Below are 13,339 nucleotides of genomic sequence, written 5' to 3' on the forward strand. Positions count from 1 at the left end.
CTTCACATGCTAACACTGCAACACACTTGGCAAACATCAGCTGAGTGGTGTTTCATAGTGCTGCCCTGAGGAGTGTGCCCAGTGCTGTTTTTTGGGGGGAGCAAAGAGGCACAATCCAAGAGCCCCACCACATTGACGGAGTGGCCACAAAGGCAGAGGTTCTATGCATCATTTTGGGTTCTGGGGACGCAGCGCCCCACACCTCCATCTGTCTTTCCTTGTGCCGCTGGCACTTTTTCTCCCAGCACCTTCCCAATGGTGTGCGTAGGCTCCCAGCAGAGCAGGAGCTGCAGGAAGCAGAGACAGGCTCAAGCCAACTTTTACCTCCCCATCTGCACGGAAAGGACCACAAGGGTCCCCATTCCCCCACAAGGTTCCCCGCACATTTCCTGCAGGCTGCATAGTCCCTCCTGCAGCTGAGCCCCAGGCAAAACCAGTGGCTTGTCACAGCAGAAGCCATATCCTGCAGATTTGGTGAGGTTTGGTATGGTGGCACACCAGGAAAGCTGCACCCTGACAGCCTCCTGCAATTCATGCATGCTACTGCTGTCTTCTGGTGCATTTTCCCTTTGTTTGTTTGGCACTTGGAAGGTGTAAAGTGCTATGTAATGATAAGTATGATTGCTATAATCCTCCTGTTCACCCAGGATATACTGCTAAAGCCCCTTCTGCTGTTCAGTGAGAGATGGGGTAGCAGAGTGCACTGCGACAGTCGCAGTAGATTTTCATTATGGTGATACAAACTGTAAATTATTTCCAACTTAACACAGCTGTCATCATGTCCTCCACTCTGCTTGATGGTTTTTCTTCGTCACATATCTGATTTCTGTCAGAGGATAATGTTGTATTGTTTGAGAGATGACAGCTTGAGCACACTCAGCCAGCTATTATAATATGTCTCACTTTAGCCTGACTCTAGGCTATGTCTTAGTCGGCCTTAGTTACCACAGCGTTCTCTCTGCTTCCTCCAAGATGCACTTAGTCTTAGCCAAGCTTAAAATAAGTTCATGCTAGGAAGAGAACACTGATTGTCTGGCTACTGTTGGCAGGCCTGATGGCATGTAGAAAAGCTGCCTTTGCAGGCAGTGGCATATGAGAGAAGCCATGCAGGGCTTGGCTGCAGGGAGGATGAGGTATCCTTTTGCAGACCCCCTGCGCAGCGCAGTCAGGTGGCTGTGGTACCAAATGGGGGTTTAACATTATACGCGATGTACAGTTTCCCTCAAGGTGATGCAGTTTGCAGATTGCTGGGTTGGACATGGAGGGTCAGGAAGCTCCCAAAGACTAGGGTCTCTGTCATCACACCATGCAGCACAGCCCAGCACAGCATAGCCCTCCAGAAATTACAGCTGCATTAAGGTCAGGAGCAGCAACGAATGAAAGTTTCCCAAAACTCACCTCAGACCAGTGCTTCTCAGAGGCCCCCTCAATGAACCAGTCTAAAAACACACCTCAGGCTGGAGTTTGTCCATTGCTCTATAGTCAGCCTTGCTAGTCACTGTCCTGCACTCCCTGGGCACCTTTTTCTGGTCATCAGCTGCAAGGACAAGGTAGTCTGCAAGAGAGCAGACCCCAGGCATGCACAAGGGCTTCTTTAGTTGCATGTAGCTTATCCTCACCCGCGACACTGAACAAGACTCAGCTGAACTCGGTGAACTCAGCTCACTTCACTTAAGCAATGGTTGATCAGTGCCAGGAAGCCTGGCTGTGCCGTGGCAAATGGTCACAATTCACCAATGAATGGAAGAGCTTGTGAAATATATAGAAATGTATTTGCTAGGATGGTCTCAGGGCCATTTTGCAATAACCTTGTTGGGATTTTGTGCCTGCAGTCTGCATTTATGTCAACAAACAAGCAAACCTGGGGCCGTACCTTGACAGAAAAAAAGTGCAGCAGCTCCCGGAGCACTTTGGGCCAGAGAGACCATCCGCAGCCCTGCAGCAGGCTGTGCAGGCCTGCATCGACTGCGCGCTCCAGCAAAAGGCGGTCTTCTCACTCATCAAGCAGGGCTACGGAGGAGAGACAGTGTCAGGTAAAGCATTTTTGCAAGGGGTGTGGGGCCAGTTGGAATGTGCTCGACATCTTCACCCGATCCCAAGTCCTGACTGTCCTACCTGTCCCAGTCACATCAGCTGGCAGCCAGCTTTTGAACATCACTTAGAGCTTTGTAAAATGAGCTGCTGCAGGAATTGCCTCAGTGTCAGAGGAAAGTATATTGGTAAAGCGCATTGCAGCAGTGATTTAGGGGTGAAATAGGGCTAGCTCCAGAGTCCTGCTCTTACCACTCTTTGCAACAGTGCTGAGGCCAAGCCTGTGAGCTGAGGTTTTCATGCAGCCATACATGGACGAGCAGTATTGCAAGCCCGCTCCATGCCACACGTTGCCACCACATGTTCTAAAGGAAAACTTGCACAGAGCTCAGCTGTTGGTGTGTCCTCTGCCTTGAACTCATGAACCAAATCCGCTCTCAGCTGCAGTAATTGCAAATTCCCCATGCAGCAGGAATATGCAAATATATCAGAGAGAATCAAAGCCCAGAGGGAACTTCCCAGGGGCATCTCATCTTCCCACAGCGACACTTCTTCCTGTGTCCTGATGAGTCTCCCATGTCCCACACTGAATCCCCTGGCCTGGCTCTCAGACTGAGCAGGAATTTTTCTTTTAATCACAGTAAAATATCTGTGTTGCAACATTGTTTTAGCACATAGGGATGCAGTGGGAATGAAACAATGATGGGAATATAGGAACAACACTCTCCAGTGAGCTGCAGTTGGTGAGTCAGGCATGAACACAAAGCCAAGGACTGCAAGTCCAATCAGTTTTGCAGAGACCAAAGCAGCTCAGCTGTGCCACTGGGACCCACTTGTGTGGGAGCTCAGGCTCTGGACCTCTATACAGCATATAAATCCTGCTTCCTCCCTCTCCTTCTTCCTAATCACAGGTGCGCCTTCCCTAAGGGGCATCAGAAATACTCTAAGAATGATCCAGATTTATTCACAGGGACACAAGACTGAAGCAATTTAGTGCAAAGCTTCATTTTTGCCTGGTTCTGTGCTGTGTGTATGATTTTCATTACAAGCAGGAGAGTCACCTTTTGCACCAAGCCTGCCAGACCCCTTGGTCTCAATTACTCTGAGCTGGCTCAGCTTCAAGTACCTGAGCTAAAAGCAGCTGGTCAGAATTTCTCCCAACTTCATGCCTTTTCTAATCATCAAGGAGGGGTGAATGGCCTCACAGTCATCGTGTGGCTTCGAGCTTGCAGCTCAGTCCCAGCCCAGCAGCAGCACAGACGGGTCTTCTCATGGGCCTTCTGGTCTTCGCACGGCTCGGCTCACAGATGCTCAGCTGGCAGTGAAGCATGGTCCCTTACAGCAGCTCAGGCCAGCAGGAATTCTCTGAAGGTATCCCAAACATTATACACCTACCATTGCAATTTATACTTATTAGTAGTGACGGGAGGCTATAGGATTGGAAAAAACCTTCCAGGTGGTGGAGCTCAGGCAGCCAGATCATGTAGCCCTCCCTGAAAACCTGTGGATACCTGAACGTGACCTGCTACAATTGATCCTGGTGGGTCTGTTTTGACCCCTCTGATGTCTGGGACCTATGCCCTTTTTGATTCCTGGTTAAATATATTTCCTGACAGCTTTGTCCAGGAATTTCAGTTGCTCTGCTCTCACCCTTGAGTTCAATCTTAGATGTATTTCTAGAGAGCAGTCTTCATCCTGCTAGGCCTGAAATGCAGAGTTTCTCTCAGGTTCTCTCTGCATTGTGAGGAAGGTCACTGGATTAGTGAAAGAAGTGCAAGTGTCTTCCCACAGATGGTGATGGCTGCAGTGCCACAGGGAAACTTTCTGTTCCCTGAACATCACTGTGGCCTGCCTGTGCATATCTGCAAGTGTGAATTGTGAATTCACCCTTCTCAAGCCTAGATGACCAGTATGGTGCCTGTCAGTCCAGCTAAGGTTTCACCAGGACTTTATACAGTAGAATTGACACTCCCTTGTTTCTCCTGGAACTGCCTTATTCAATGTTTTCTTGAAGTATATCTGACTTTCTCATCGCTGTGTCACCTTGGAGGCTCATAGACATCTGGTGAGCCTGTCCCATCCTTTTCCTCCCATCAGGTCATGTTGAAGCTCCTTAAAAAGATAATGGATTGCCAACTATTTTCTGGTATTTTTTTCCACCCTTTTTTGTTATTGCAGAGCTCAAGATCAGCCAGTCCTTTCTGTACAATCTCCCAGTCCTCACTGATAATGCCTCTAGCTTAGAGCATCAACAAACTCTTTCTGTGCCAGCACAGACTACTGCCGGCTCCTCTCCAGTGCTTGGGGTTACCTGCCAGCAGAGCCTGTTGCTGTCTCCTGACCCACCTTCCATATGCAATCCTTTCCAGTCTGATGAACAATTTCTCATACTTTACTGAATTCCGCTGCCAACCTTCCCTTGCCTATACATACACTTAAATCCATAAATAAAGATCCATGGGGAAGCTGGTAGTCCTTGCTTCAGTACGACCCTGGTACCTTTTATTCATCCACAGCCATGTCTTTATTCCTTGTCTCCCCATTATCTTTTAAAACCTTGTGTATTGCTGAAGTCAGCCCAATAGCCCATCATTGGCAGATCGCTTTCCCCTTCCTTAGACCAAGGTATAATAATTGCCTCCTTCCAATCGTACAGTACAGTTTTCAGTTGGATGCATGCATCAGAAATCCTTGTGCTGTTGGCCATGCATCTTTCCGTGTCCCAAGGGGAAGGTGATCTCACTCACACAAACTCAGCTCCTTAAGCTCCTCCAATATTTTTTGTTCTTCAGGTGGGCTAATTAAGTAAAATATTTTAAGGCATACAAATACTTGTGTGATACCTTCTCCCCTGCTGTCATTCTTTCACCTGCCATGCATCCCCAGGTATTGAATTGTTCCTGTTTGCTTTCCAGTTTCAGCTTCTTTTGAGGGGAAGCAGCATCTCATGAACGTGTTGGTAGTGAACAGCATTGGCTATGTCCTGCGCTTCCTGAAGAAGCTCTGTCGCAGCCTCTTGTGTGACAATCTCTTCAGCAACCAGCCTTTCCAGCAATACAACGCCGTGTCGGAAAGCCCAGAGGCGTATGAGAACAGACGGGTGGAGGCAGGTAGGGTTGATCAGCTTGGGCTCAAGATTGAATAGGGCTGAAGAAATGACTGTCTTTTTGATCTTATGTTGTACGTGCTGGAGAACTGCAGGTCTCTGTGGGAACTTTGCAGAGGGAGGCAGTGGGATGCTCTGCAGTATTTCCCTTGTGGCTATAGAAGAGGCTTTTGGGTGAAAACCACTGTGTTGAGGAGCGCCAGCAGTGATAGGGATAATTTATGAAACTATTTTATATCTTTTTGTTTCTTTTATCTCTTTTCCTAAGGAAACAAGGCTCATATGATCCCATTGTCCTTATTACCCATAGCTTTTGCCCTCCTGTCCTGCGTTCAGCAGTAGCAGCCATTTTTTCTCCTTCTTAGAAGCTAGTACAGTGCTGTGTTTTGATCTTTTGGCCTGGGAACGGTGCTGATAACGCCGATGTTTTCAGTTGCTGCTCAAATGTTTGGTCTGGCCAAGGACTTTCTGAGCCTCATGCTCTGCCAGGGAGGAGGGGAGGCTGGGAGGAAGCAGAGACAGGACACCTGACCCAAACTGGCCAAAGAGGTATTCCATACCACAGCACGGCATGCCCAGGATGTAATGGGGAGTTACCTGGAAGGGCTGGGACTGCAGGGTTGGAGGAGGTATCGGTCGGTGCTTGGCTGGGGGGAGTGGGGCGAGTTATCTGTTGGCTGGTGCTGAGGTGTTGTATTCTCTTCCCTTGTTATTTCCCTTATCATTATTATTATTGGTGGTAGCAGCAGTGATTTGTGTTATACCTTAGTTACTGGGCTGTTCTTATCTCAACCTGTGGGAGTTGCATTCTTTTCAATTCTCCTCTCTGTCCCTCCAGGAGCAGAGGGGAGGGCAAGAAGGGGGTGAGTGAGTGAACGAGGTTTGTGGTTGGGTTTAAACCACGACACCTCCTCAAGCATACCTGGCCCTAGAGTAGAAGTCTCAAAGGGATTAAGTTGCTTCAAGTTTCAGGCAGGTGGGAAAGTAGAGGGGAAATTTCTCCACCCAGCTCTACCACCATATTAGACACTAAAGGATCCCCATTGCCTATGAAGCCTCCTCTGCTTACAGACCCATCACAGAGCATTGCCTGTCCCTGCTCCCCAGACCCCACTGCTTGTGCACTCCCTTGGCTCATTGGCTGCAGCAAGAGGTGGGAGGCTGGGTGAGTGCATGGACCCCAGCCCAAACTTCGATGTTACCACAGCACAGATAGGAAATCAGATGTAGTGGGTATGCTCTGCCCCAGCACTGTCCCCTATGTGCTTCCCTGCTTGCATGCTGGTCATTTTAAGGATCACCTACAAAGCAGCACGGTCTGCCTTCACTTGAGGGGACCTCTTTCTGGGAGAGGGGAGAGAGCCACTCACAGCAATGCAGTTTCATTACCTGGCACTCAGCCTGGATCCCAATCTGCTCCCACTACCCATGAGAGTAAACTGAGTGAGAGTCATGACTGCTAAGGGGTTTGCTTTGTTACTTGCAGGAGCATTTCTCCTAGCTTAAAATGCCTGTGGGCACCAGCAAGGTCCCTTAGTGCTTGGTGATGTGGGCTGAAGCCTGGAGGGGCTGTGGCATGGGGCAGATGTACCCAAGGATGGTGGTGGTCCAGAGAAGCACCTGCCCTGAGCAGCATTAGGCTCCCAGGTGAATGGTGCACATGGGCTTCCTTCTTGCCCATACCCCAGTGTGCTAGGACAGGGTGCTGGCCCTGTGCAGACCCTGTGGATGTGGGACATGCCTGCAGTCTCCATCTGCAATCAGTGGCCAGAGAGCTGCCCTGGGGCTCTGCTACAGACCTGGCAAAAGTTAGTTTAGGAAAAAGAAAGATGCAAAGTTATGGCCCAGAACCTTCACTGCACCTGCAGGCTTCCTCCTGATTTAAAGTATTTTTCCTTCTCTTTTAGTAACAACGCTGTGGGTGTCTGGGGAGCACACTTCTCTCATGCATTCAGTTTAATGGCAGATACACGCTGGCAGCTGAGAGAAAGGTGGTTTAGTGTCCATAATAATCACCCATGAATCACCCGTTTGCCAGGAAGACCCTAATCGTGTGCTTTACACACTAAAGCTGGGAGTGGGCTGTGCACACAGTGCAGAAATAGCCTTTTTATGCAAAGATATGCAGCTGCCACTCTTACAGGCAGGGCAAGAAAGGCAGGAACCCAGACTGAAAAGCAATACTTTTTTTTTACTCTGGACTAGGATATTTGCAGCAACCTGAATGTTTCTGAGAGGTCAAGGGATTTCTGTAGCACTGAGTGAGTGCAGCCCAGGAGGCCTGGCATTTGCATTTGCATTTTAATTTGCATTTACATTTGCATTTACTTCTGTATGGCAAGGCTGTATGTGATGGAAGGCAACTCCACGACCAAAGTTTGTACAGTGGCTCTTACACTCTGAGCATCTCCTTCCTTATATAATTGCAATGAACATGTCCTTGACACCATTCCCACTGGCTCTGCCCGGGCACTGAGGAAAGGGCAAAAGTTTCTTCTGCCCCAGACTAGGCAGGAGATGTGGATGTAGGGAAAGCTTCTCCTCCCTGGCTCTCCCACTGCAGGAGGGGCAATTAATAGCCCCCTCTGGAGGTAGCATATGCTGGGTAGCCCAGGCTAGTCAGAGCTAGTGCTGGCATGGGCTCTCCTCCTCTCTTGAGAGGGATGGGGGAAGAGGCAGTGGCTTTGGGGGCTTTTATATCTCCATTAGCAGCAGCACTGTGGTACAGTGGAGAATGTCAGTTGCAAAATAGCTGCGGGCAGCGGTTATACACAGGATTAAAACTCCCTACCAGGCTCCAGCTTGCTCACCCTGAGGTCTGGTAGCCACTGGCTGGCTAGCCAGAGAGCCGTAGCATCGGTCAGCATGCCCTGCAGACATTTGGGTGCTTCCCTGTTGAAGTGGGGACATGGGAGAGGTGATGGTGCCTGGGTGAGGGAGGCTGTGGTGAGCAGCACTGTTTGTTTCCAGAGCAGCCTGGTGCTCAGGTGGCTCTCTAAGCTGGCAGCCCCGAAAGGGGACTCTCCTTCCATCAAAGGTTAACAGAAATATGGTGAGACAAGATTTGAGAATACTTTCAGCACCCTGCTGACCACTGACCTGGTGTACCCAATTTGGTGAACCCAGATTGCCCTGCCGAAACCTATCCATGAGCCCGGGGGTGGCTGGGGGAGTTCAGCAGCTTCACCAGCTAACCACTGCCTTCATTGCTGTATACAGGCTCAAGAGCTGGGGGCTGGTTTCATTGTGCAGCCACGTCCTGCTTTGGAAAACCCACCTACAGCACCTTCGTGCTGCGCTCAGCTGGAGCCAGGCAGATACATAATATTCCTGTTCATCATATCAGGATGTATTCAACAGCTTTTTGCCACCAGTGGTATTAACTCTAGTTTCAGGCATTGGGGCTTGAGCCACTGTGTCTATGTTTAATGCTGCATTGCCTAAATCTCCTTCCACCTCCCCACGAGCCAGCACTTCTCTGCAGCAAGGTCAGCACAAGGGGGGACCTCTGCTACACAGAATGGAGATGGGGTTTCCCTGTAGTGGCAATAATAAGAAGGACAGTAGGAGCTCTTCTCACAGATGAGTCTGTGAGGGCGCCTGTTGGGATAGAGCTCTCATGGAAGGAGCAGGGCCATAATAGAGCACCACAGGAAGCCGTGCAAAGCAGCCACATTTTTCATTGTTTCTGTTCTCCAGCTTGTAATCGAGATGTTCTTTTAAAATCATGTGCTTTTCAGCCCCTGTGTACCAATGAATTTAATGCATGTATTGACTTCTGCGCAGTTACTCTTGATTTACACTGCCAGAAGTGAAAGGAAAAGCCGGCATCATGTCCAGTCATATTAATCCACTTACACCATACAGGAGTCACCTTTTAACCTCACCCTGAAGCACATGCCCCTAAGCCATTATTCACCTGTGCTCACAGCAAACTGCCAGATGCTAATGGCCTTGTACTAGACAGGTGGGATTTGTTGATACACTCACATATCACTCATAATGATATTTTATATGTATGCACCGGGCTGTACGCAGCATCGGTCTCTGCAATGAGCCTTGCTGGCTGCGCATTACCTGCCCTGCACCTGAACCCCCACACTCTGCCTGCCCTGCCAATGCCTCTCGCGCTGGTACCCAGTGGCTCTGAACATGGGGCAAGGGTCCGTCTCCAGCTGTCTGCCAGTGTCAGTGGCTTCACTGCTGTGTCTTGGCACGTCTGGGAACATACCCCACGGCTCTTTCTCAGCTGTGAGGGGACTTTCTGGCTCATGAGAGCATTTTGTGAGTAGCAGCTGTGGGATGACTCCTAGGATGTCATCCAGGAAGTGCCCATCTTCAGGTCTGCGTTATAGCAAATCCTGAGATGTTACCTGTTCCCACAACATCTGAGTTCAAAGCATCTCTGGACCTGTACAGTAGAATTTTCCATGACAGAGGCAGTGTAGTTTAAACTAAAACGATGGCAAAGTCTGGGTGACATCTGCATAAAATGCTGTCAAATGTGCCAGGGGTTATATGGATGGGAAGTTAACAGAGATCCTGTGAAGTGCCTCCATTCATGCTCTCTGTTTTCAGCTTTCACAAGTCCTCCCATGCTGAGCTTACGGAGGTGTGGATGTGAGCATGGGAAAGGGACATTTCTGGAACACCTACGTACTGTTGACATGCACCTGTGCCATATTAGATGCTTATTTTTCAGAGGAAATAAAGTCTGCTATAAAGCTTCTTGCCAACCTAATGGTAGGCAAAGATATTGAAGTAGATTCTCTTATGTGGGAAACATCAAACTCAATAGGCATCTTCTTTTCAGTTTCAGTCAATCCTTTCCTTGCTCTTTCTGTCCTGAACCTTGGGTTTTGGTTATTTTGTACTGTTAGACAATTGCTGTGATCCATGCAGAGCATGGCTGCATGTACCTGCAGCAAATCTTTCTTCATGCAAGGACTCCTGTGGCCACCCTGTATTCTTGCTTTCATTCGTGGGAAGACAGACAGGCCTGTGAATAAGGTCCTCAGCCTTGCTTGCCTCATCATGGCCAAGTCAAACTTGTATGCAGAGATACCATATGGTGTCCCCTACCACTGTCCACAGCACCTTTCCTCATGGCAGTGCCCCACATGTAGCAGAAGCACAGCAGGAGGTAGAGGTACCCTGTGCTACATCAGTGCTTCTGTATATAAGGAAGGTGGACTCTTCCTATCTACAAGCACTTGGAAAACTGGTACGAGAAGTGCTATAGCAATACAGTATAAGACTGTGACCAGTAGGCAAGGCACTAGGATGTGAGCTGGATTTTGCCAGAGGTTTTCCCATTGACTGTAAGGGCAAGTCATCCTTCCCTATCTGAGCGTCTGTCCAAGGAGAGCAATAATTCTTGCCACCATGTGCAAAGCCCTTCTACAACAGCTAGGAAAAAAGAGTAACAGGATAGAAAACCACATATTATTACAATCAATATTTTCTGTTCCAAGCACCAAATAAACAGCAGCTCAGAAATTTCAAGCCCTAAGAGGGCAAGAAAAATGTTGTCTTTCCCCTTTCTAGTAGCATGGCTTGTTTAATCTTGTCTTGTTGCATGCTATGAGGAGCAGTGCTCCTGGCTTTTCAGCACACTCAGAATAAATGGCTTTTATGGCCATCAATAGCTTCAGCTCTCTTCAGCATTTAATTACCTGCAAAGGCCATTTATTGCCTCATATATTCCTTCACCATGAACATTATCCTTTAAACAATAAATAAAATATTAAGGTCACTCTTAAAGAGGGAGCAGAGGAACTGCACAAGCCATCCAGCCACATCAAAGTATAATATAAAAAGTTTGTCTGGTCTTTGGGGTATTGGAATTGATGGCAGAACCTGCAGTAGAGCAGAAAGGATGGGATTGCTGCAGGCATTCCTTCCTTCCTTTCATGTACGCAGGAGTCCATGCATCCATCAGCAGGCTGCATGCCTCCTCCCTTTCCGGACCTGACCCAGCCATCCCCAGGGCAGGGCATCCTACTGAGGACCTGTACACTGGGGTCCTGCCTGCAGCTGGAGCACCAACCCCAGTACAGGCTTTCTGAAAGGAGGTATCCAAGGTGATAACTGTGGCAGAACAGAAAGAGAGGTAGCTGCAGCTGAAGCCACACGTTGTCATTCAAAAACCTAGGGAGGGACAGGAACAGTTCAAAATGGTACAAGAATTAGGAACTAAAAGCAGGAAGTTGAAAGAGACAGTCAGGCAATGTTCCTATGGAAGGGCTCGTGAGGGTGTTAGTAGACAGCATTCAGGCGATTTGAACCCAGACCAGAACAAACTAATGAAATGTACGGTAAGAGGTAAATCCTGGCAGGAAGAAAAAGAAGAGGTAGATGGAAGAGATGAAATTCGTCTGTGATATAATTTATCTGAACTCCACAGAGTTGGTGGAATTGGATAAATTGACCCTTATGACTTTTAAGATGTGTGATTACTGTTTGCTAACCCCCAAATAAGGAGTCCCTTTCTATTCCTTTAAGTTTATGAATTTGTATCTCCCTGTGGATGCTAAGCAATGAAGCACCAGATCCCTCCCGCAGTCAGGCCAAGGGAAATCCTCCTTCCCACCTTCTGCTGGGCTGTATTAGCTCCAGTCTTGAGACGGTGCAAGAAAATACATCTCTTTTGAAAAGCTACCCTGAGGGGGTGTAGGCACTCTGCTCCCAGCAGTGGATGAGGAGAAGCCCAAAGGCCCTTCTGTCCTTCAGACCAAGATGTGCTCAGAGCCATGCAAAGGCACTGACAGTGCTGGAGATTGCCTGGGTTGCAGCCATGGAGGTTAGAAGAGAGAGCTAAGCTATGAAATGAAGTTCAAAGTAGGAAAGATGCTTTGTTTTTCCATATCAAAGCATACGCATAAGGGAAGGGGATGAAATGATGGGCATAAATGCATGAAGCATGATGACTGAGATGATATCCACTACAGAGAAAAATACCCCTGGATATAAGCATTTAATTCAAGCTTTGCATGTACTACAGTCACGTGGAGGAAGCATGCATGCTCTTTTAGAGCCCTGGTCAGGTAAATCATTAGAATGTAACTCTGGTTTGGCTTTAATTTTGTTTTAGCAGGTTAAGACTTTCCCATAGAGCTACATGATTCCTTTAGAAAGTGACTGAGGTTGGGAATCCAGGCTTTGATTCTAAATAGCTTAAAGTTGAAACAGGAATTTGCATTCCTAAATTTTTTAAATATTGATACAAATACCTGCCATCCAATATATGCATATTTCACGCAGCAAGACCAGCAGGTCACAGGCCAGAACTGATGGTGGAAAACCTATCCAAGTGCCGTGTGTGCTAGCCAGCCTGATCCACCAGGTTTGTCATAGATACAAGGAGGGGTTTTTCACAGACCCGAGGAAGGGGAACTGGTGAGTTCTTAGCTGCTGGGACTGAGGTTGGCCAGGGATGTCACAAGCAGCAGCAGAGAAGACAGGAAAAGTAAGGTTTTGCGAAAGGGAACTAAGGCTGTAGGGCCCAGCTATGTTGTGTTTATATGGCAGAAGGAACCCCAGAAGAAATACCAGAAAGTCCAGCTGAGCTGCGGCACTGGGCAGGGAGAAACAAAGCAAAGACTTTATGGAAGACCTCATACCTACATATAAGCACATGCACAGGCTCATGCTTTGTGTTTGTTCTATTTAATTTCTGGATGAGATTATTAGTTATTAATGGGCAAACAGTTTATTTTGCAGTTACTGCACTTTTCCGTAGACAAATTATTTGTTTTTCAAACAAAAATTTGCTGTTAAATATTTTAAGCCAGTACTAAGCAATATAATTCAGGGAGATTCATTGTGATGGTAGCAGAACAGAAATGCACTAAATCAGTACAGAGAACCCCAGTACATAACACCTTGAAATTTTCAAGTAACACAGTCATTTTCACCTAGCCTATTCTGTATACAGCTTTTTGTGACTTATATCAGTGCTGATTTACAAGCATACAGCGTATATTATAAACTACCTGGATAGAAAAGTCCCTCTAGGTACTGCTAGAAGCTGGAGACAGGAAAGATCAATTGCAGCCTCTCCCATCTCCCTTTACCAGTGCAGAACTATTGCTGTGCGAAGACACAAAACCACACAACCCTGACAAATCTCCCGTTCCTGATGTACACTTCGGTACAATGTAAAGGCAAGAGAGAAGGGAAGAGAATGGAGGAGAAGGTCTG

General features: G+C 47.9%; 1 protein-coding gene across 1 annotated transcript in view; it reads left to right on the plus strand.

The window, feature by feature from the left end:
• Nucleotides 1-13,339, plus strand: part of SCML4 (Scm polycomb group protein like 4) — a 43,616-nt gene that overhangs the window by 8,412 nt on the left and 21,865 nt on the right. Inside the window, exons 3-4 of the mRNA XM_065679134.1 lie at nt 1,833-2,033; nt 4,947-5,141. Coding sequence (XP_065535206.1) covers nt 1,833-2,033; nt 4,947-5,141 — 396 coding nt within the window. The remainder of the gene's footprint in view (nt 1-1,832; nt 2,034-4,946; nt 5,142-13,339) is intronic.

Source organism: Lathamus discolor, chromosome 5 (assembly GCF_037157495.1).
Source record: "Lathamus discolor isolate bLatDis1 chromosome 5, bLatDis1.hap1, whole genome shotgun sequence".
NCBI classification, from domain to species: Eukaryota; Metazoa; Chordata; class Aves; order Psittaciformes; family Psittacidae; genus Lathamus; species Lathamus discolor.